This window comes from Microtus ochrogaster, chromosome 21 (assembly GCF_000317375.1).
Source record: "Microtus ochrogaster isolate Prairie Vole_2 chromosome 21, MicOch1.0, whole genome shotgun sequence".
Taxonomy (NCBI): domain Eukaryota; kingdom Metazoa; phylum Chordata; class Mammalia; order Rodentia; family Cricetidae; genus Microtus; species Microtus ochrogaster.
The window spans coordinates 32640566-32665516 of record NC_022022.1 but is presented as its reverse complement, the minus strand read 5'-3'; the positions used below and the strand labels follow the sequence as shown (position 1 = coordinate 32665516).

General features: G+C 41.8%; 1 protein-coding gene across 2 annotated transcripts; it reads right to left on the bottom strand.

The window, feature by feature from the left end:
* Positions 1-2394: 2394 nt before the first annotated feature.
* LOC101980806 (alcohol dehydrogenase 4) lies at positions 2395-24400 on the bottom strand. Of its 2 annotated transcripts, none has more exons than XM_013349946.1 (9): positions 24316-24400; positions 21919-22020; positions 20513-20651; positions 19096-19183; positions 17124-17355; positions 15153-15413; positions 12217-12346; positions 10970-11108; positions 2395-2446 (listed from the first exon to the last, which is right to left on the bottom strand). In XM_013349946.1, the coding sequence occupies exons 1-9, from the start codon at positions 24331-24333 to the stop codon at positions 2410-2412; spliced, it is 1146 nt and encodes a 381-aa protein (XP_013205400.1). In that variant the 5' UTR covers positions 24334-24400; the 3' UTR covers positions 2395-2409. The 2 variants fall into 2 exon arrangements, with proteins under 2 accessions (XP_013205400.1, XP_005357407.1); XM_005357350.2 differs by lacking the exon at positions 2395-2446 and adding an exon at positions 8192-8788.
* Between the last annotated feature and the right edge of the window lie 551 nt (positions 24401-24951).

The following is a 24951-nucleotide window of genomic DNA, read 5'->3' as shown; positions in this document are numbered from 1 at the left end:
AACACTAGAGGGAGTTCCTAGAAACGAACTGCCGAGCTCCAGTTGCTGCTTCTGCCCTGTTTCTGGGATTTCAGGGGCCACAGGACACGGGGAGAAGAATTTTCAGGAAGAGAATGAGGGAGCAGACTGGGCTCGTTTTAAGAGTAGACAAAGAGAGACGGAGGATGTTGCGTTCTTGACAGAATCCTAAATGCTGCGTGCGGATGGGGAGGAATTTTTGTTGAAACTACTAGAACACTTCATTCTCTGTATATCTCAAGGCTTATTTTCTGAAGCCAGACCTTAGGGTTGACGATCTTCAAGACACTGTATCCCTCATTTCACCCTAACTCACACTCTGGCTTTTTTTTTTTTAATATTTATTTATTATGTATACAATATTCTGTCTGTGTGCATGTCTGCAGGCCAGAAGAGGGCGCCAGACCTTTTTACAGATGGTTGTGAGCCACCATGTGGTTGCCAGAAATTGAACTCAGGACCTTTGAAAGAGCAGGCAATACTCTTAAGCACTGAGCCATCTCTCCAGCCCCAGGTTTTTAACTTATATACACTGAAGATATTCTGTCTCCCATCAGGGTGGCTTTCCTAAACTCCAGGCTTGAAGTGCAAAGTGCCCACTAGATACCTGTGTGAATTAGCGTATTTCATGGTGCTTAAAGCTCAACTCATTTCAAACTAATCTTGTCTTTTCCTCTTAAAGGGACTTTTCTCTACATGTCTGTGTTGATGGCAAGGATGTCCATTTACGCGCTCGAGCCAGAATCCCAAATCAATTCAGCAATTGCGGAAAGCAGCTTTCTTCTGGAGACAGAGAAATCAGCATGCTGGAGTCTACCCAGACTGGCGCCGACTGTGGGGAAAAGAGTAAGACAGTCAAGTCTTTTTAAAGCTTGCTTAGGGGAATTCCAGCTGTGGTAGGCGTTCCTTGAAGTGATTGGGTGTAGACCCTGATTGGTGTGGGAATCATTCAGTGACTGGCTTATGACATCTGGTCAGCAACTGTGGTTGCTTGCTGTGTCAGGGGTCTGTTTGACTGAAGATAGCAAGAACAGTTCCTACTTGTGGTTGGGTAGGGACCCTGTTTGGCCACGGACTGGGTGTACTTCCTGAGGGTCTGGTTGATGGCAGACACGAGCAAGCACATGAGTCAGCATAGGATGGTGGGGTAATATGGGGCAGAGGTCTTAGCAAACTGACCCCTTAAAACCAACTGGCCCTGGTCCCCTCACACAACTTCTCCCTTTCCCTTGGTCTCTGCAATCATTGTTATTAACCTTTCAATCTCTCTCACATCTTGTAACCCTTTTCTCCTCGCTGCTGCTATTCTAGTTCAGGCTCTCATTATTTTTTACGGTCCAGAAAGCCTCTTACCTATTTCCATGATGCCCGAAGACCGAATCTCTAACACCTTTCTAAATTAATGCCCTTTCTTTGCGATCTTTTAAAACATACCTGATCAATGCATTTTGTTTCCTTCTCTTAGATTTTTTTCTTTTCTTTTTCTTTTTTCTTCTTTTTTTTGAAGTCAGATGGGTAACAATCTAATATTGTTACTCTAACAATATTTAAGGGCAAGATAGGGATAAAATTCAGATTCTAGTGAGTGCCTTTATTTCCTTCCCCTACTTCAGGTTTATTATTTAAACTTTGCATTTTTTTCAACCTCTCTCCTTAAACCAACAAACCACAACAAAAACCAGTAGGACATCTGCTTTCTGCTTTGACGGCTATGGTGCTTAGTCAGACTTCTGGGGCTGTGAAGAGACCAAGGCCACTCTTAGACAGGAAAGCATTTAACCTGGAGTCTTGCTTACAGTTTCAGAGATTTAGGCCATTATCGTTATCTTCATTGCAGAGAGCATGGCAGCAGGCAGATGTGGTGCTGGAGAAGTAGTTGAGAGTTACGTTCAGAAGAGAGGGAGGGAAGGAGGTAGGGAGAGGGAGAGAGGCATGAGCTTGGCAAGGGGCTTTTGAAACCTCTCAGCCCACTCCCCATGACACGCTTCCTCCAACAAGGCCACGCCTCCTGATCTTAGCCTTTCATCCGGTTCGGTTCCACTCTCTGGTGGAACCGAACATATGTATATGAGTCTATGGACCACCACGCATGGAGATGAGAAGTTATATCCCACCTAAAAGCTGAACGAGTTGAGGAATTATCGATTCTTAGAGAAGTGAAGTCACACTGCTGCCCCCAGATTAGAGACAGAAATGCAGAGAATCACGATTTATCAGACTAGAATCCCATCCCTTCAAGCAGCAGCACGGGTGTAAGAAACTGAAGTGTGTTTGGCATGTTGTCGGAGGTTTCTTGTGCTTTGGTCCGGCACTCGTAAACTCCAGGGAGGATGCAGTTGTGTGGCGTGGAGGGGGTCTTCTCATACTTGTAAATTTTACCTCCTTGATTTCTCAGCGAAGGTGAGAGAAGAATTTCCTCCTGTCCACACTAGAGGGAGCAGAAATGTAGACATGTCTGTTCTTGAGGTTCGCCCTCAAAATTTATTTTACTAGGTTCTTAATTGAGCTTGGGTTTTGCCTTTGCCCAGCCAGTGAGGGAGAATGGAGAGGATGGAGAGCTAGAATAGCTCTAGCTCTAGCTATCCTGTAATAAAGGGGTGAGAATTAAAAAGAAAAAGAAAGAAAAAGAAAAGGTGCAACTGTGAATGACTTCCTAGGGCCACCTAAAGACTCAGATAAAGAATTAAAAACTGGTTTTTTCTTCTCTTCCGTTCTTTATAATTACTAGCATTGCACTTACTCTGTAGTTCATTTTACCCAGTAAATTATATCTGCCTTTTCATAACAAAATTAGAAGGCACACAAAAGAGTAAAACACAGTTTGAACAAACAGAGCAAGCATCAGAAGCAGACCTGGAAGTTGGCAGATCTGCTGGAATGATCAGATCGTATATGTATCTTTTCTTTACTTTCTTCTTTCATTGAAAATAGTTTTCTTATTAAAATATATTCTTCCAAAAAAAATAATATTCTGAATATCTGAGATCCTTCCCACCCCCACCTCCTGTCCGAATCAATACCCTTTCTGTCTCTTGTTAGAAAGCAGGCAGTCATCTAAAGATAAAATAAAACTAAAACTGGACCAGGACAAAATAAACAGAAGAAAAAGAAGCAAAGGAAAATCACTAGGAACACAGCTACAGAGAGCACAAATGTTCATACACACAGGAATCCCATAAAAACCAGAAGCCAAAATATATACACAAAGGATCTGTGAAGTTAAAGTATAAATTCTGACAAAACGTGAGACAAAGAACCTTCAAAGATGCCAATGAGTTCATTTCGTGTTTGCCATCTACTGGACGTAGGGCCTGCCCTTAAGAGTGGTTTGTGTCCCCAATGACACTCTGTTGGAGAACACTAATTTTTCATTTGTGAGTGGTTATAAATTGGGGATAGCTTCTGTGTTAGGGTTGGGGCATGGGTCTCCTTCCCCTCTTATGGCTGGGACCCCATAGGTTCAGACCTGCGTGGGTCCTGTGCATACTGCCTCAGTCTCTGTGGGCTCACATGGGCTTCAATCCGGTGTTTAGAGGGCCTTGTTTCTTTTGTGTCCTCCATCCTGTATGGCACTTACAATCTTTTTACTTCTTCTTCTGCGGGGCTCCTTGAGCCCCGAGGGAGGATTCTGATGGAGACATCCCATTTAGGAGTGTTTCAGGTCTCTCACTCTCTGTACATTGCCTAGCTGTGGGTCTCTGTGTTTGTTCCCATCTACAGCAGGAGGAATCGTCTCCGATGATGGCTGAGCAAGGCTCTCTCATTTTTTTTTTAATTTATTTATTTATTAAGGATTTCTGCCTCCTCCCCGCTACCGCCTCCCATCATTTCCCTCCCCCTCCCCCGATCAAGTCCCTCTCCCTCATCAGCTTGAAGAGCAATCAGGGTTCCCTGACCTGTGGGAAGTCCAAGGACCGCCCACCTCCATCCAGGTTTAGTAAGTTGAGCATCCAAACTGCCTAGGCTCCCCCAAAGCCAGTATGTGCAGTAGGATCAAAAACCCATTGCCATTGTTCTTGAGTTCTCAGTAGAGGCTCTCTCATTTATGAACATAGCAGAATGTTAGCAGTCACTATATGGCAAACTTCCTTTAGCAGAACGGTTTTCCCCTAGGCCCCTGGCCTATCTGGTCTCAAACTCTTGGCCACCTGAGCAGTGTTGGTGATGGATTTCATCTCATGGAGTGGCCTAAATGCATTCAGGTGTTGGTTAGTTACTCCCATAGCCTTTGAACCACCATTGTACTAGTGCATCTATCTTGTAGGCAGCTCATCATTGTAGATGAGTTGGTGGTGGGTTGGAGTTTACTTTTTTCCTTTGGTAGCATGTGGAGTACCTTCCAGTACTAGGGACACTTGTCATTAGGGGTGACAGCCCTAGGTAGGCATTTGCTTGACTTCTCCATGTGAGTTGTGTAGGTGTCATCTCCGGCAATGGGGCCTTATTGTTGGTTTGTGGAGGTCAACCAGTAGCCTTGGCAATAGCCTGGTTATTTTGGCGTGGTGTGTTTTTAAGAGTGATTTCTTTATTATATTTGAGTGTTCATGCAAGTTTGTACCCTCAAAATTTTTATCTTCAAAATGTCTTCTCCAGCTTTTTATTTTGAAATGTTTCACAATTTGACAAAGAAGAGAATGGGCAGCTCTACCTCTGTCACTTAGGTGTACCAAGGGATACTTTAGCACCATTTACTTTCTGCCTCTGTCTGAACTCCCAATCTGTGAAATCACCTCTATCTTTTTCAGCAAGTATCACCTAAGAACAAGAACATTCCATGTTTCCCCATCCATTCTTAAGAAAGTGTTTACCTTGACTGGGCTTGATAATACATGCCTTAATTGTAGCACCAGGGAGGCAGAGGCAAGTGGGCCTCTGTGGGTTCTAGATCAGCCTGGTCTAAGTTTTGAGACAGAATCTCTCAAATAAAGCAAAACAAACCAAAGCCAACCAAGCATCAATCTTCACCAAACCAAACCAAACCAAACCAAACAACAAATGTTTAGCTTATGGAGATATCCTCATAAGTCAATTGGAAAAGCAGTGTGTGTGTTCCTGTAACAGATTTCCTCAGTGGACAATAAAGTCTGCCTTGCCCACTCCACCGGTGAGTGTCTGGAAGCTGCTATGTAAGACACTCAGGTTAGGAATCTAGCTCTAACTTCAGGGACCTTATAGCGGGAAGTGTTTGAGGGTCACATGAGATAATACAGAGGAAGGGACCCTTTAAAATACAATTTCTGTTGGTGTCAATAGAAATTGCTTTTCTTCCTGACTAGTTTCTCTCAGTGAAAAAGGCATCTAGGAGATGGAAATTTCAAGGGAACACCAGAGGGTGCTGTGGTAGCATTTTGAAAACTAAGGTGCCAGAGGCATAGTGGTTATGTTAAAACCCTTTGCCCTTCTCAGACAAATGTATAGTAGTGCTGTGATCAGATTGCCTTTTAAACTCAAACGCTGTATACTATTATAGAAGTGCATGAATATTGTCAATAATGTTAGACACACAAAACAGCTTTTGTAAGTAAATGTGTGCCTTGTTATGTTGGGAAAACACATTTTGATATGCAGATTTACTATCCCAAAGAAGGTATATGTGCCTTAAAACTTTAATCCTTCGACTGGAACATTGGCAAATAAAGAGCAGGACAGTTATTTACAGCAGCAGAAAGTACATTGCCCAGAAAACCGGTCATTACTATAATACTTTTTGTTTTTTCCCTTTGGAGGGAATCAAGTCCTAGTGTGTTTCAGTGGCCTGGCAATCTGGACATGTTGAAGTGTGTGTTGCATGTAGCTTTTCAGGAGGCGGCATTCATTAGTGAAAGAGTGCTTGTGGAGAAAGGAGCCAGCTGTCAGAATGTAGACTTTCATGTGTTCTATGCATTGCAAACCGCATTACTTGTATGTGATGTTTTCTTTTTCTTTTTTTTTTTTTTTTTTTTTGGTTTTTCGGAACAGGGTTTCTCTGTGGTTTTGGAGCCTGTCCTGGAACTAGCTCCTGTAGACCAGGCTGGTCTTGAACTCACAGAGATCCGCCTGCCTCTGCCTCCCGAGTGCTGGGATTAAAGGCGTGCGCCACCACCGCCCGGCTATGTGATGTTTTCTTAAATAAGATCTCAATCTGTAGCCAAGGTTGGCCTTGATTAAAGAAAAGAGGAATATAGAAAATGTTTTTGAAAAATTCCACTCAAAACAGGAAGTCTGCCTCCAGATAGCGTCTTCTCTATATAGAAGATACCTTCTATATATAAAGATAACATGGTCTCTTATACAAGACCGGCACAATGACAACACAAGTTGAGACTGCAATGTGGACCGGAGAAGTCTCACAAGACACACCCCTAGATGAAGACCTACAGGCAATTAATGGCTCCTGAGAGAAGAACCTAGATCTCCTCTAGGAAGAAATCCCCAATAGGTTTTCCAATCCCTGTTGATTAGTCCTGAACACATAGAGAATATGAGTGATACTAAATGGATCAGCAGATTCTAATTGTATATACCTGTGTGTGTGTGTGTGTGTGTGTGTGTGTTTGTATGTATGTATGTATTGTATGTATGTATGTATATATGTAACAATTGAAGACGAGGTCAGGAGTAGGGGAAGGGATGTGAGAGGAGCTGGAGAGAGAAGATGGATAGAAATGATGTAAAACAGCACTTATATATGACATTCTCAAATTAAAGCCCCCAAACAACAACTACCAAAAAGAGTGAATATAGATTATTTGGATGCACATGAAAACAAACTTGTTACCAAATGTGCTTCCTGTCTATATATTTAAAGATTGTTCTGCTTTAAAGGAGGTTGCAAGATTTGAGATTTGAGAAACAGTAGTAGCAACATTTGTTGAAGTTTCTGTAAAGTCACTGAGTGCCCAAGGCAATGGAAAATGAGGCATTTTGTGGTGGACAGGTCTTAAACGGAGGTGGGTATGAAGCAATCTAGGTATCAAGGAAACAAAGGAGAGGAGAGGAGGTTGAAAGAGGAGACAAAGCATGCTGGGATAGCATGAGAGGCTAACACCTGGGAAGTGTGTCTTAGCCCCGCAACACTGGCAAAGGAAACATGCCCAGAACAACTTTTCTATTTCTAAAAAACGGTCTTCAAGAAGCAGGGACAGGGACACAGGCGTGGTATCAGCACTTGGCCACAGGGAGGAAGATAGCTTATTCATTTGAGACCAGCTTGATCTGTGTCATGGTTTTGAGATAACCAACCAGCCAGGAACATGAGCCTCTGCTTTAAGATATCATTGCCCCCCTCTCCCCAGTCAAGGCTTCAGAGATGCTTTTCTCTCAGAACTCAAAACAGGTGTGATGGTTGAATAAGACTGGTCCCCATAGTCTCATGTTTGGGATGAAACTGAGAAAGATTAGGAGGTGTGAAGACCTTGTTGGAGGAGGTGTGTCCCTGGAGATGGGCTTTGAGATTAGACCTAGTCTCTCGCTGCCTCTGCTTCTCAGGTGTTGTGATTAGGGTCATGATTTACTTATTTTTATTTTCTGTGTTTGAGTGTTTTGCCTGCATGTAGGTAAGGCCTGTCTGGTTGGTGCCCACAGAGGTCAGAAGAAGGCATTGGATGTCCTGGTACTGAGTCACACAGTTGTCAGCTGCCATGTGGTTGCTAGGAATTAAGCACAGGGCCTCTGGAAGAGCCAGTGCTCTTAATGACTTAGCAATTTCTCCAGACCTATCTCCTTTATTATGAGTACATTGGTACATTGTTCTTTGCTCCTTTTTTCCTCTTTGTTTTTTGGAAATAGGAGTATCTCTGTGTAGCCCTGGCTGTCCTGGAACTAGCTTTGTAGAACAGGCTGGCCTCAAATTCAGAGGTTCACCTGCCTCTGTCTTCTGAGAGCTGGGATTAAAGGTGTGCACCACCACTGCCCTGTTTGTTCTTTATTACTTTCAGTTACTTTAGGAAAGAGCATCAGCTTGTGCCAGTCACTGTTTTTTGTCCAGCAAATCACAAAATATAATGTATTATAATTACCAGGCAAAAGGACAGTACTTTATAGAGAGAAAGTAAGAGTATAGATGTATTTTTTTCTTTTAAACATTTTCTTTTATGTAGATTTTGATATCCCATTACTTACGATTGTAGTGAATGATTAGAAAATGGGGCTAAGAGATAAGAAATGAACACATTAAAAAAGAAATTAGTATCTGTTAAGATTAGCTTATAGTTTATTAGAACACAGAAATAAGATAATGTTTTATATATACACACATGTGTGTGTATTATGTTTTTTTGCAGTAAAAAAGTATCTTTATTGTGGAAAGCTGTCGACATAGAAGAAAGTGAAGAGAGCAGAGTAAGAAATTCCGTGTGTTCATCCCCCAGCTTCAGAAGTTACAGATATATAGCCAGACCTATTTATTTATTTTTTCATTTCCAACTCCCACTTCTGAAAAATAGTTTTAAACAATTCCTAAACATATGATTGTATTTATACATATGTCAGGTATCTTTTCATTCCTTCATCCACTTATGTTTTCACACGTGCTAAGCCAGCAATGTGCCCGTGAGCCACAGACCCACCATCGGTTATTTCATATAGGAAACCTGAATATATTTTACAGGCACACTTGGCCTATCATTTATAGTTAACTTATGTTGAGGTACGAAGTGCAGACTTGTGCTCCAACTCCTAGCTGTCTTTGGCTCATCGTGTGAAGTAGCAAGCTAACCAGACAGGCTCAGGTCCAATCAGATAACATTCCAGATTGCTTCTCTATCTTCAAAAGGTCAGGATTATTCGGATGCTGATAATAATAACAATAAAGCAATAAATACTACTTATATGAACATTTATCCAAAGTACACAAGGTTGTTTTTCTTTTCACTTCAGAGTTTGAGCTTTAGAGAAACATGCGCTACTAACATGCCCTATTTATGTGCAACAGTGGGGTTCATGCTGACACTGAAGGCGTGTGCACAGTGTGCTCTGGTCATATCCCCCCCCCTTCTGTCCCACTCTTCCCTGCTAGACGCTACACCTTTCTTCTCTTTTGTCGCCTTCCTCCATTCACGGCGTTGATAGTATTTGTGACAGTGCTGACAGACTGGGGGACAGTGGAATTTTGACCTGACAGAGGGAGGCCCTTGCTGCTGGTGGTGCTGTTGGGAATTAAGGCACACCAGCTGGGGAATGAGGCGTTAGCATTGAGAAGATGCCACTCCTGGAAAAGTAGGACATCAGAGGAGAGAGAGGTTGATGCGCTTGCTGGCTGCTTTCTGAAAACTCTGATGGCACTCCCGAATCACCCCATGTGTGTAAACAAGGACAGAAACCCCGGACCAGACCCCACAGCGGCAGGTGAAGAATGTTGCCTATGCAGGTGCTGTGCCTAAATATGTCCTTTACCTGGGAAACGGAAGTTATGTGTACGGTGTGCTTTCCCTTCCCTCCTCTTCATCTATGGAGTTAGGAAGACAGGAGGACTTCCCCTCTCATAGGATTCCTGTGCCCGTGTGGTGAAGGCCACTTGTCCATTGGGAGACAGATAGGCAATTCCCTCAGGACCAGTGAGGAGTATGAAAGTCACCTTAGGAAGACCTACACCCAGGCTTCTGCTCATCCTCTAATTGCTTAGGAATTCCTTGTGGAATATGGGAGGTTTGTCCCTCTGCTAACAATGCAGCATGACATTTCCACTTGGCTACTACCACTTAGCATTCCTTGTGGATGCATTCTATGACTGAGAACTTCAGGAGAAAGGGGTTGCAGTAGAGGAGCTATGAACCCCAGGTTCTCAGGCCTCCCAACCCAACTCCTGACTTGAGAAATCCTGTAGGCACGTTCAGATTTACAAGGGACTTATCTACTAGGTTTACATAATGTAGCTTTAAAAATAATCATTTTTTCTCTTTTCTGAACTTTTTGATATGATGTGCCTGACGTGTTTGCAAATCGGGACAGTACATGTCAGTGGGATATTTTCTCCCGTTTCTTCTCCATGAAATAACCTGGGCCCTTACCCCATGGACCCCTTTTCTCTTATTCTCTGCTTCCAACTCCCATCGCTTTCACTTTAGTTTAGGGCCCAACACGTTAGTTATCCCGCCTCTTCTTTGCCACGTCTCTTAAGTTCTTTGCCCTATTTCTCTTCTAAATATAGGCTGTAAATTAACTAAAATAATTAATCCCAGTATTGCCCAGTCCCCAGCCTCTAGGAATCCCTCATCTGGAGCACTGCTATAAATGAACATTTAGGAACCAATACTGAGACACAGTGCATCTAAAATTGTCAGGCAAAGTGATCTTACAGGAGCCCCAGGACAAGCCAAGGCAGAGAGAGCTCAAGTTCTATACATACCTGATACCTGCCTCTCTCTGCTCACATCTCAGTGGTTGCACAGGGCTCTGACCATGAAGGCCCTTTGTTAAATCACAGAAAACGATTCTAGACTTAGGCACACTGGGCCAGAGGAACCGATGTTCTCTGATAGAAATCTCTCCTTCTAGGGAACAACTGGCTTGAGCTAACTGTTGTTTGTGAAAGGGAAAACATGTACTCGTTTATGCTACTACTGTATACTGCATAGCGTATAGCACTGTGTATTGTAGGAAATGGAAGCCTTTCTTTTCCCCAAATGGCTGTTATTTGATCTGGTGATTTTGATGTAGAGTCAGAAGAGACACCCGGTTAGTTGTTGGTTTCAATAAAAACCATAAAGTTTGGGGTTGGAAGATGGTTCAGTGGGTAGGAGCATTTGATGATCTTGCAGAGGAGCCAGGTTCAGTTCCCAGCATCCACATCAGGTGGCTCACAAATGCCTGTAATTCTAGTTCCAGGGGATCTGACATCCTATCTTGACCTCCTCAAGCACCTACATGCACATGGTATGTGCACACACATACTCACATGTACGCATAAAATAAAAAATCATAAATAAATTATAAAGGATTTCTAAACCACTCAGTCACAGACTTGGCTGTTTACCTTTTTCCTTGGTTCATCAGGTCGATTGCCTCATTGATTTTGTCGAAAGGTAGGTTATGGGTCACAAGTATGTCCAGATCGAACTGCTTATTCATGTAGGCAGTAACCAGGTGTGGCACAGAATCCACACTTTTCCAACCTGCAATTTAGCCACAGTGTCACATAAAGAAAGGCTTGTCATCTGACGTACTGAAATAGTTTTAATTTTTCTCATTTAAAGACATCTTTCTGGAATTCATACATGTACAAAATCTACTTTGTTAATAGATCCCCGAGCTTTCTCTCTTGTCACCTGTCCCACCTCCTGCTGGTCCCCTTCTAGTTGAATGTCTTTTTGTTTATTTAAATCTAGATAAGTGTGCTTGTTGAAGAGGTGAGATTTATAGGTCAGATTTGGGTTGCTTTAAATACATTAAGCTTGAACTTTGCTCCACCTTTAATTTTATGGATTTATTATATTTAAAAAATTTTCTGCGGGGCGGTGGCGGCACACGCCTTTAATCCCAGCACTGGAGAGGCAGAGGCAGGTGGATCTCTGTGAGTTCGAGGCCAGCCTGGTTTACAAGAGCTAGTTCCAGGACAGGAACCAAAAGCTACGGAGAAACCCTGTCTCGAAAATAAAAAAAAAATTTCCTTTGCCAGGAAGTAGTGGCACACATCTTTAATCCCAGCACGTGGGAGGCAGAGGTAGGCAGATCTCTGAGTCTGGTCTGCAGAGTGAGTTCCAGGACAGTCAGGCTACAAAGAGAAACCATGTCTTGAAAAACCAAAATAAGTAAGTAAATAAATAATAAGGTTTTTCTTCATAAGAAAAAACCAAGATTATTATCCACTCTAGCTAAGAATTACCTTAATTAGACCAAAAATTTCCCTTTTGTTTCTTTGAACCGATTGTCTCATTTCAACCAATTTTTCCATTTTCTTTTGAGATAGGTTCTTGTTGTGCAGCTCAGGTAGGCCTTCAACTCAGCATATGAAGGCTTGCCTCAGACAAGATCCATCTGTGTTATTCTCTTGAGTACTGGGATTCCTGGCTTGTACCGCTAAGCCCACCAGTTACTTAAGCTGAATTTCAATTTGCAAGTTGTAGTCATATTTCCATGCAAACCTCATTTACTTTTTAAATGCTGGAGTAGTTTTTATATACTCAGTGTTTATACCAATGATTTTTCTTTTCAAAATTCAATAATCTTTCATAATTTGATATAATAGTGAGAAAAATAAAAAACTATGAAAAAAAAACTGACCACCAAAGAATGTTCCTTTGATAGACCGGCCCATTATCATGTCCACAGTGGGTATACTCATCTCGTCGACCTTTGCTCCAACCACAGTACACGATCCCCAGCCAAATGTCGTGCAGTCCACCGCTGCTTTCTGAAATGTCAAACAAAAGATTACCTGGGCAAGTAGAGGACTAGACATGAACTCTAGTGTGCCTATACACAGTACTCCAGGGAAAATTTGTACGATGTCAGTAACCTAAGAGGCTATGCTAAGGAGGTCATCACCTCATCTGACTGACCCTTGAGGCTCTGCTCTAGTGTTCTGTAATGTGAAACCTACAAAAACAGTTCTTCCTTGTTTTGTTTGTAGTTCAAGACAGAATTTCTCTATGGAGTCCTCACTGTCCTGAAACTTGCTCTGTAGACCAGACTGGTGTCCAACTCAGAGATCCACCTGCCTCTGTCTCCCCAGTGCTGGGATTAAAAGCTATCACATGTGCTATCACAACTGGCTTAAAAAATAATCTTAACAATCAAAAAGATAGCAAAAGGAAATGGGACATGTTTTACCTTGTACGAATACCATTGTTTGGCTGAGCCTGCAAAGTATAACATGCGTGCTGAGGAACATGAACATGGAATTAAGAAGAATCTGTAGAGCATAAACTTTAACCAGTAATGGTTTGGCAATCTAACACAAACATTTACTGAAATATAAGACGTTCCTGGGGTCTGGGATCAAAATATTGAAAAGTATGAAGAGAGAGCTAGTGAGTGATTCAATAGAGCCTGAGAAATGAGGCACACATTGAATACTCAGATTTAAAAGTAGAATAAATGGGGAGAAATGCGGTTTAAAATTGAGCAAAACAATGCTAGAAAATAATACTTTGTTTCCCTGCATTTTTTTAGCCTACAGTTAGGATATATCCTGCCTGTAAGGTCTGTCTTTTGTTGAGATTGTGAGGCCATGGATTTGAACTTCCTTGGTTTCTGGGTCTCCACCTGGAAGAGCAGCCCAAGAGATGGAGATATACGCTAACCATTGACTGGGACAGAGAACATTGTAAATCTGGGGTTCATGTAGAAATGCTAAGAACTGAAAAAACAAGTTTCAGTGTGGAAGCCACTCCATGTAGAAAGCCACAAGGCAAACAGATAAACATTTTAGATCTTCTGAGTCTCAGAGAGAAGACACGTGCAACCTTTGTTCACGTCCTTTGTGGCCAACTTGATTTTGAACTTTTGAGGTGATACTTTTCAAAAATCTTTGCTGGCTTCACATTGCTGAACACTGCATCGGCTCCTGCCTCCAGGTTCTCGCCCTGTGTGAGTATCTGTCCGGGCTTCATCCAATGATGGACTACGATGTAGAAGTGTTGTCCAAAAAGGCTCTTTCCTCCCCACGGTGTTTCGTCATGGTGTTTCATCACAGCAATAGAAACCCTAAATAGGACGAAGTCTAATGCTAGCTATCATAATGAAAAACTGTGGCCGCTAAGCTGCCTTTCACTGTAAAAACTGAGCTGTGGGATGTGCAGAATGGACATGGAGCTCAGCAGACTGCAGGGTGGGAAGCCCAGAATACAGAGCACAGCACAGATAAGCCTTGAATGTGTGCTGTCCTCAGTAGCTGTCAATGTGTACCAGCTTTTACCACCTGCTAGAGCCTGTCAGGACGGAATTGCTTTCTTCCTGGCTCCGTTCTGTTCCAGAGAATGCACTGGTCATGTAAGACCCAGGGAAGGAAACAGCACAAAGTGCATCTTTACAGCTTTTCCCCCTTTTAGCCACATGGAAGAGCAGGGTTAGTAACAGGGTGCATGACTGTGTCACTCACATGGGAAACATTGCAGCTGCTTCTCACCCACATTAGTGAAACAAGAAGAAAAAAGGTGGATAAGTAAGATGATAAATTCTTTGGTCATTTTGTCCACAAATAAGCAAAAATAAAATCGGTATCTTAAGAAAGTACAGCCAGGCGATGGTGACACATGCCTTTAATCCCAGCACTTGGGAGGCAGGCAGATCTCTGTGGGTTTGAGGCCAGCCTGGTCTACAAAGTGAGTTCCAGGATAGCCAGGGCAACACAGAGAAACCTTGTCTCGAAAACCAAAACAAAACAAAACAAAAAAAGAAAATGCAAACTATGTGATTATTTACTGAAGAACAAATCTGGGCACCCCTAGTTGAAAACTATAGAGATGATCTGTCTGCGATGGGTGGTCCATCCCCTTTTTTATTGGACCTGATGGAGGCGGGGAAGTTCCCTAGCTACGTAAAAATAAGGAACCCCCAGGTTACCTGTGAGAACTAATTGGAGTCATCGTGGAAAACAAAATTTGAAACTATTGTTTTCTTCCTAAGAAGAGATCTCAAAAGAGCAAACGTGTAAGCAAGTGGCATGGCTGTTGTCTTGGAGGCCTGAGCTCACAGACCACACTGGCATTTGGGAAGTGCTGTGACTGAGACTTGTTCTGACCATGTCCTTGAAGGACTCATGAGTTGGTCTTCTGTGTGGCCATGTTGATAACTGATGGGATCTTTAATAGGCCTAGTGGACAGACGCACTCCCACCGTAATCCCACTCATGTGGGGTGACGCAGAGAGGAGAGTCTTACCCGAGTTGGCCCTGTGCTGTTTAGATTTTTTTCAGCTTCCAAATATAAGCAAAAGAAACCTTTTCTCTTGGTAAGCATCAAAAGCCCAGGCAGTTCATTATAGAACAAAAACAGACTGACGCAGAGGCCGCAGCAATGAGCTTTGACGGACAGTGTGGCTGTCGATGATTTGTGGCTCACAGCTCTTTTCTTTCTGGCTTTTGAAAATATTAATATTAAGGACATCTACTGCCAGAAACATGGCTCGCTAGAAACATTTCCCTTATTAGCTGGTAATTAAAGATCATATTAGAAGTGAGATGCAAGGACTGAGGACAGGGAGAGAAATCCACATACCAAGGTCTGAGCTGTTCCCGCACAGTCCAGGGAGAAATCCACACCTCCGTTGGTCAGTTCAGTGATGACATCCTGGACGGGTTTATCTAGGTCTTTGGGGTTAAGGCAGTCAGTGGCTCCCAGGGCCTTGGCTCTGGGAAACTTCTCACTGTTGATGTCAACAGCTATGATCCTGGAGGCGCCTGCTGCTTTACACCCGATTACGGCAGAAAGGCCTACGCAGCCCAGGCCAAAGACGGCACAGGTGGAACCAGGGGTGACCTGCAGGCGGGAGAATACAGAGTGGCTGAAAGCCGATGCTCTCTCAGCTTTGTCTCTCACGGGGGAGGGAGCAATGACATTAAAAAATGCCTGTTATAAAGCTACGATGTATCCAGTGGTGAAAACCTGCCAGTGTGAAGGCAGATGCATTCCTACCAAAAGTTGTAAACTTATTTAAGGGCCATTAACGTATCAGTTCATAAGGAGCAAACCCAAGTGGAAAGAATTCTTATTCCACATTGCCCTTCAGTGATGTTAGGAACCAATTAAAAAGCGCACACATTCCGAAGGTGTTGTCTTCCCATTGAAGCTGGGTCAGAGGTGAATTGGCATCTGTGGTTCTAATGGACCTTATTTTGCTGCACAGTTGTTTTTGAATAACCATTAGTATTTCTACAAGTGTTAGTGGATACACTTGATTATTGCAACTTGTCACTTTTTTTTAGGTGGGATGAAGTCTGACTATCTTTGCATGGAACTGAATGATGATCATTTGCTTGTTGGAGACACTCTTAGGCTGCAGTGGCCTTGAACGTTCATTGAGACAATCTTGCTTAGGCCTCTGCAGTGCTGTATAGTTCAGGCGTGAGATACCATACTTGGTAAATTTTTGATGACCCCTGTCTACTTTTTAGTTTCATTTCTACAATTTCTCACTACAGCCATATATGGTGGCACTCTTCTCTCCTTGTGACTTAGTATCTTCCTCCTGAGTTCAGCCAGTGTACTTTCCATTCCGTTTCCTTAAATTAAAATAAAACCTATCCATCTAGGCCTGGCTTAAACAGCATTCTCTCCATGAAACTGTTCTTGATTCTTCAGTCAGAAATCGGTACTGTTTTGCTTTTCTTATACCATGCACAGTAATTTACAATCCACCGCTCCCTTTCTTAGTTTGGTTTTGAAATAGGGTATCATTGAGCTGGTGGCCCAATGAAAAATCCAACTCACTTGTATATAATGTATCTAGTATACTTGTGGATAGTATAGACTCACTTGTATCTAATGTATGTAGTGGAGTCAGCAGGGAGAGGGGGGCTTCTTTGCCCCAGTGCTTCAGGGATGTCTGAGGTATCCACCTAAGAAAACTTTTTTTTTTTTTTAAAACTATCTTTCTCTTTGTTTGTATCCTAGTCAGCCTTGCAAGAGTGTCCAAATTCTAATAGGATCCCAGGAACACATCTTGCAAGAACAGACTCTTGAAACCACGAAGGGATGGGGGATGGGTAAATTCTTATTGATTGAGGGAGAATAATCTACAGAACCAGGGGAAAGCTGGGTGACTAAATGGAGATAGGTGGGGTTTCTGCAGTTGTTGTCCACGGGTGAGCATCATACTTAGAGGTCATGTTTAAGTGAGCTGTATTTAAATCAGGGCACATCTATATGATGCTTAATATGCAATATAACAACATGCTCACAACTGTTGATATGATTATTTAGAGACATATAATAGCCCGCATAAAATCACAGAGGCTGAACTGGATGGAGATGTAGCTCATTGGTACGGCATTTTCCTAGCAGGTTCAGGGCCTTGGGTTCAATCCCCAGTATGTGGAAAAAGAAAGTCACAGGGGCAGTAAATGATACAGCTAATTTATAGTGGCAATAAGCAATGTGGCCAGATTGTGAGAACAATTCCATCTCCTACATACGACATTGTCTCCCAGTAACCTCTGTTTGCAGACTACATGGCATTTAATGCTGTACCTTGGCAGTGTTGATGGCAGCCCCGTAGCCGGATGAGAACCCACATCCAATCAGACAAACTCTCTCCAGGTTTGCCTCGTCATTGACTCTAGCAAGATTGGCTTCTGAAACCACAGTGTACTGAGAGAATGAACTGACTCCCATGAAATGGTAAATTGGCTTCCCTTTGCAGGTGAATCTGCTAGTTCTGTCTTCCATGAGCTCTTGATCAATAGTGGGGCACTTAAAGTTCCTAGAAAAAGAAAAGGACTCGGTGAAGAAGATATATTGGATATCATATGTTTGTCATGAATGTTTTCTGGGATTCAGTGGAAAAGTTGGGAAAATAATGTTGTGTTTTTTACATCCATACATACTATTTTTGAACTATTTTAGTGTGAATGCCAACAAACTTCTGTTGAATGTTTTCTGTGTGTCAGGAGCTCTTTTAAGGACTCTATTGCCAAGTCATATTTTTTTTTTCTGACAGAAAGTTCAAGTAAAACTAAAACTAGACTAGTAAAATGCCCCTCCATGCATTCCAGTGACCTCCAGCTTAGCTAACTGTCAAGTCCTGACCAGTCCATCACGTTTCACCCGCCACCCCCTCCACAGTGCGCACCTCGTCTCCCACATCACACGGTTTCATCTGTATCGAGACATCCCAGCACATTGGCGAACTGTATTTTATTAAGATGTCTTTTTAATTACCCCCATATTGTAATTTCCTTGTGGAAAACTGGAGTCGTCAGTCCCATAGATTTTCCCTCCTTTTGAGTGTTGCTGGTCATTCTACCGGAAGCTGGCTTAACATGTCTCTCTGTCTCAGCATTGCCTTTTAAGTTAGAAGTTTTTATAGAAGTGTCTGATTCAGAATTCACAGTTTTTGGGGGAATACTTCAAAGCTTACAATATGATCCACCTGGAGAGGTCATTGCATATTGTTGTTTCTCTTCTTATACCAGTAGAATTCTTGGCCATGGTCTAAATCCATCATTTTATTAAGAGTTTGCAAAAAAGTATAGTTTTCATTCAACCTTGAAAACTGATGTTAGTATCTTCTTGTATGTAGAGAAACAGAGGCATGGGTATGAGTCATATGGTTTTATTTTTGTAAAATATTTGCTTATTATGTGTGCATGTGTGCATGAGTGTATGTGTAGCACATGTGTGCAGGTGCCTCAGAGGCCAGGAGAGGGCACTGCATCTTCTGGAACTGCAGTTATAGGTGGCTGTGAGCCACTATGCAGACGCTGGTAACTGAGTCCTCTGCAATACTAGTGACCACTTTTAACTGCTGAGCTATCCCTCCAGCCCAGGCTTTAACTTCCTAAATAACATGCTTCAGTCAGCATTCAGGACAAATAAATCTTTCTGTGGTCTCAATAAAATCAGTTCGAGGTGAGTAAGATTCACAACTGTTGAGTCAGTGTCTGTGGAAAAAACCGGTTCAGTACCTGAAGCTGTATGGGCCTGGAGTAAGCTGATGTGCTCCTACATATTCACGCTCACTCCCCTAGAAGTAGATACAATTTGAACTTGGAATTTATTGTTCCAGTGATGTGTTTATACTTTTGTTACATACACATGTAACCATAAATTCTGGTACTGTCTTTCTGTGATACAGAAAGTATGTCCTTTAGCATCTTGCTTCTTTCCCCTAACATGTGTGCAAAATTAGGCTAGTGTGTGTATTTTAAGTCTATCTGTTTTCATTATATGGTATTTCATTGTGCCACTGTCTAGCAGTAGATAAATCTGTTCTTTCACTGAAGGTCAGTCTATGGTTTTTATTGTTCTTATAAGCCACGTGACTGAACATTTTAGTGTGTTTCTCTTCCTGTGTGTCTGGAACAATGTCTTCTAGTCACATAGAAGAAGAATTAGTAAGTGTAAGGTTCTTACTCATCTTTCTACCGCCATGTATGTTTGGCCAGTGTGTCCGAGACATTTATGCCTACTTACACTCCTATTAACAGTGAAGGGGGCTTACCGGAGTTTCCCGCAGAGGTTTGTAAGAGGGCTCAAACAGAACTTGCACTTTTTACACTGTGGTGCAAAGAATGGGATTACTTTGTCACCTAGAAAGAAAGGCCATAGTTAGAAGGTACCTAAGGTGCAGCTGTAGTTTCTGAAGTGCAGCTAGGATGTGATTGGTGGCAGAGAACTTGCCTATTTATGCAAGGTCTCAGGCTTGATCCCCAGCCCTAAGAAAACTTACTCTCAGATAAATCAGTGGCAAACACCACTTTTTTTTTCATAGTATACATTTTATATTCAACAAGAATATACTATTTCAGTAAAATAGAACTTTGTGGGTTCTTTCAAGTACTGCACTTTTTTTTCTCTCTTAATCTTCTCAGCAGCCAAGTAACAACCTGTACTGGTGCTAACAGGTGCAGAGTTCTGGCTGGGCACCTGTTCCCTGACGTCTCTGGGTATGGCTTTTGTTTGCTGCCTTTCCAAACACCCTGTGTGGAGTAGAGAGCATCCTTGTAGGGCAGAGGAGGGAGGACATGGTAGGCTAGAAGTAGAGCATAGACTTTATATCACGGCCCATGTTGCATCCTTCTGATTCACTTTTAAATCCCATATCTTCTAGCTCCTCATCTAGTTCCTATTTGGTTCTGTGATGACCAACATGATGGCAATTAACATGTGATCAGCAGTTAGTGTGTGGCAGCCAAATATCACTAATGTTGTTATTTTACTTCTCACAGCTATCATTTAGAAAAACTACAAGTCTAATCACACAGCCAGTAAATGACAGTCAGGACTAAAGGTGGACACTGGTCACACCCTCAAGGATGCAGGTTTGAGGGAGCAATCTGTTTCTGTGCTCATGCTTGGAATGGAAAATACTAATATGTTTCCAAGTTTGGATGGAGGGGTGATATGGCTCATCAACTCTCACATGGGAAATGACAAGTGTACACTGTTGTAAAATACAATGAGCCACTGGCTTGCTTTTTTTATATTTTAACTTATGAACCTCCAAAGTGACACTTAAGCTAACATTGACATGTGTGTGATGCTTTCCCCTTAAGCCTTCTACAAGCTTTCCCTCTTTACATAACCACAAAGTAAATTCCCATTTCATATGCAGGAAGTATTTGTGAACCGCGGAAGCTTCAGTTTACACTATCCCTGTAACTTTGCTTTATAGGACAGCTTTTCTGTTTATGTGAATAAAGTGGCTGCATTTCCAGGATTTTATTAGGCTGTTCTGGTTTCAGATATTCTGCTTTTTTGTTATGCCATGACAGATTATTTGTGTAGGTGTTCCTTTGTGAAAGGTGAACTCTGTAAGCGGAGTCCAGACGGCAAAAAAACACAGGCCGTTAGTTGTGAGGAGTCTTCCCAGGGAAGGCTGAGAACTTCTAGTCCACTGAAATCAGAAGGTGAAATACCTGGCTTGAAGTTGGTGACTCCTGGCCCAACGCTTTCTACAATTCCTGCACACTCATGGCCAAGGACAACCGGGAAGAGAGCTTTCTTCTTAGGATTGGTAGCATTGATGTCAGTAGGACACACACACATGGCAATTACCTACAAAGCAAGACCAACTAGAGTTGTCATTCTGTAGCTGTGTTCCTAGGCCCATGGTGTCTTGGAGCATTATAGCAGTACTAGTATTCAGTAAAAGAATTATATTTTGAAAAAAGGGGACTTATACAATTACTAGGCTTATATTCTTTTCTTCTTGGAATCAAGTTTAGTTTTCTAATTTTCTTGTTGCTGGGAAAAAGAAACAGCGTTGGTGATACTGTCTCTAGGAGAGGAAAAATCTCAGGGAAGAGGGATGAGAGAAAGCACACCAGGCAGTGGGGAGAACATAGGTCTTCACCACTTGTTCTGCTGTGTGAAGACTGCCTGAAATGAAGTGGAGGTAATAAATCTCCTGTAGTAAAGAGAAACTATGTCCAAATCTCTCTCCAACTTGTCCCCGGGTGATTCTTCAGATTTGTGCATGAGGCTTCTTCATGCATCCTCACACACAAACCTGTGATAGGTTGGTCCAGAGGGAAAATGGATATCTTCGGACTTGCTGTTAATGGGTCTGCTCTACTCCTCCGTACTGACCCAGCTCTAGTCCATTCTCTTGGCACCCATGACCTCTGTGGTCCAGGGTGGCTCTCCAAGTTCTCGGCCTCCTTTGCTTTGGGCCTACTTCCCTCTCTCCCTTTTTAAGAATATCACTTTCCTTTAATTAGCATTTGGAAAACAAAAACAAAACCTAATTCTAATCCAAAGTTAAGTTACTTTGCTGATTCTTAGGGTTATTGTCAATATTAAAATAGTTGAATTAAATTTCAAGCCTACTGTACAAAAGCATGCTGTGGTAGTTTGAAAGACAATGATCCCCAAAGGCAGTGACACTATTAGGAAAGGTGTCTTTGTTGGAACAGGTGTGACCTTGTTGGAAGAAGTGTGTCACTGTGGAGGCAGGGTTTGAGGTCTCATATATGCTCAAGCCACTCCCAGTGTCTCAGACCACTTCCTGTTGCCTGTGAGTTAAGATTTAAGAACTCGCAGCTTCTTCTCTAGCACTGTGTCTGCTTGCATGCTGACTTGCTTCCTGTCATAGTGATAATGGACAGAACCTCTGAACTGTAAGCGAGCCATCACAATTAAATGTTTTCCTTTGTAAGAGTTGCTATGGTTACGGTGTCTCCTCTTCACAGCAATAGAAACTCTAAGACACATGATAATGCTTCGTTTTAAATTTGGATCTAAAAATATAGCTGGCCATAGGAGAAAGTCAGTGTTTAGTTCAGGGACAAGTCTGTACTGCCCTGCTAAAGTCCCTACTTACCTGAATTCGAACTTCATGAGCCCTAGGGGGAGATACTTCAACTTCTTCAATGCAAAGGGGACTGCCTGTTTCCCAGGCAATGGCTGCCTTGCATGTAATAACCTGCAAGAGAGAGGAGGGAGCGAGAAGATAGGTGAGAGGGAGAATTGTGGTGAGGGGAGGGAGGGAAAGATAGAATAAGGGGATTTTGTCCAAACAGGCCAGTGCCATGATTATATGAAGAAAGGGTTTGTGACTAGGTGCATGTAATGAAGATAATACTTATATTATCTTCAGGAGATGATTTCTTAGCACAAGTTAATTTATATGCTATAGCCATTGTAATTTTTATCTTTTGAAGAAACAGATATATGAAGATTTACCCTAATACTATGCCTACATATTTATCTCTATAGCAAAGAAGATATATAATTATAAGGCTTAAAGTTTTGGTAGATGCTCAGTGCGCATTTGTAACCAGCTCTAAAATACCTGAGCCCGTCATTGGAATAGGTATGATTTGCAGCTAGAGCGAGGTCATTGAACCAACAGGCATTCCTGTCATTCTAGAACTGTTAGAGAAGAAAATCCCACCCTAAATGCACTAACTTGTGATTGATTAAGGTCTCCAGATTGTAAGGAAAAAAAAATCTGGGAAGTGGCTTACACACTCAATTTATCATTAGAATGTAAGTTAAATAAAAATTGTTCTCTTCCAGAAAGTGGGAAGTACACTTGAACACACTGGCACAGGAGTCCTTTTTGATTTTCGAGACAGGGTTTCTTTGTATGTTTTGGTGCCTGTCCTAGAACTAGCTCTTGTAGACCAGGCTCCAAAATATACAAAGAAACTCAAGAAATTTGATATCAAAAGAACAAGTAATCCATAAAAAATGGATTACAGACCTAAACAGAGAACTCTCAACAGACAAATCTCAAATGTCTGAAAGACATTTAAGGAAATGCTCAACATCCTTAGCCATCAGAGAAATGCAAATCAAAACAACTCTGAGATTCCATCTTACACCTGTAAGAATGGGCAAGATCAAAAACACTAATTAATGACAACTTATATGCTGGAGAGGATGTAGGGTAAAGGGAGTGCAAACTGGTACAGCTCCTTTGGATATCAGTATAGCAATTTCTCAGAAAATTAGGAAACAATCTACCTCAACACCCAGCAATATTGCTGTTGGATATATACCCAAAGGATGCTCAATTGTACCACAAGGACATATGCTCAACTATGTTCATAGCAGCATTATTTGTAATAGCAAAAACCTGGAAACAACCTAGATGCCCCTCAACCAAAGAATGGATAAAGAAAATGAGGTACATTTACACAATGGAGTACTACACAGCAGTAAAAATAATGACATCTAGAAATTTGCAGGCAAATGAATGGATCTAGAAAACATCATATTGAGTGAGGTAACCCAGATCCAGAAAGACAAATATAATAGGTACTCACTCATAAATGGTTTCTAGACCAAGCAAAGAAAAGCCAACTGACAATTCACAATCCCAGAGAACCTAGACAACAAAGAGGACCGTAAGAGAGACATACATGGATCTGCATGGGAGGGAGAAAAAGACAAGATCTCCTGAGGGAATTGGGAGTGTGGAGGTCATGGGAGAGGGTACAAGAGGAGGGGGAGGAAGGGAGGGAGGGGAGTGGAGAAAACTGTATAGCTCAGTAAAAAAAATTGTTATTTCTAAAATTGAGTTAAAGTACATGAAAAGAAGCAAAACACAGGAAGTTTTACAATTAATTCTTACATTAATTTTTTAGTCTCAAATTACATTTTAAATTTCAAGTATAAGTAAAATTGGAAGGAAATTGAAAGAAAGTCTATAATCTTTTGTCCTTATTATTGCCTGTACTGTTGGAATAATTTTTTTTAACCATTTGAAACCTTCTCAATTGTTCTTTGCAATATTTAATTATGATTTAAATTGTTATTTCTTCTATTACAAGTGCAATATACATTCATTACAAGAAACTTCAAAATATAAGTAAGAAAAAAAATCCACCTATACTTTTATTACTTTCTTTCTCCTTATGTTGTAAAGCCCTCGGGTGTCCTCACATGGGGTCATACACACAGCATCTTGTAATCTACCTTGTCCTATTCATTCCCATGCTATAAATACACACGCTGCATTGATGCTTAGAGCAGAGGTAACTTAATTTCCCCCTCATCCTCATTTAAATAATGTGTGAGTACCCAAGAAGACTTCAGCAAATCCAGAGTTGCTTTTTCTTAGAACCAATTTCTAGCTTCTGGACTGTTCCTCTCCCTTTAGTTGGCTTTAATTTGCTGTGCCTTGACTGTAACCTGGGGGCAGCATCCTCAGCAAATGTGCAGAGACCCAACAGAAGCAGAAGCTAAATGTAGATACAGGTTGTTTACTTACTTTTCCCTTGGTGCCCATTTTCCTCGGAAAGCTTGCTTTGGAAGTGTCTTTGTGACTGGTCTTTCACCTCTACCCAGAATGCTCTGTGTCCTGTGCTGAGAACTGAATAAATAGCATTCCTGCTGGCTGGTTGTCCAATCACAGCCCTGCCTGACTCCTCCTGTGACATTTGTACTGTCATAGTTCATCTACAAACTCATCGCTCCAAGCTGGCACCAAGAGTTCTTTTAATTAGTTATTTTCTTATCTTTTATTACAATATGTCGAATAGAGAAAAGTGCATCAATTGTATAAAGCCGAGTGACAGATAACCACTTAGAAAAGATGTTTCAGTTGCTCTGGAGTTTCCCTCTTCCCCACTCTTCTCTTTTACAGCCTGATAATTTCCTTGCACTTTTGCGATTTTACCACACAGTTTTCTTTCCTTTCTACTAGTTCAGTTTTGTTTATTAGTAAGCTTGTGTGAAGAGACTCCCAGTGTATACCCTTCATGTGTTCCCACCTTAGTTCTGTGTGTTGATGGTTCACGGTGCCTCTATTTATTTATTTCATGTATATGGGTGTATTGGCTGCATTTTTGTCTGTGTAACACATGTGTACTCGGTCACCATGGAAGCCAGAGAGCTTATCAAAGTT

Excerpts from the sequence above, each read along its gene's own strand:
- LOC101980806 (XM_013349946.1), bottom strand. Across the intron at positions 19,184-20,512 it reads AGTCACCAACTTCAAGCCAG|GTGACAAAGTAATCCCATTC; the intron begins GTATTTCACCTT and ends CTTTCTTTCTAG. Across the intron at positions 15,414-17,123 it reads CTGCCATCAACACTGCCAAG|GTCACCCCTGGTTCCACCTG; the intron begins GTACAGCATTAA and ends TCCCGCCTGCAG.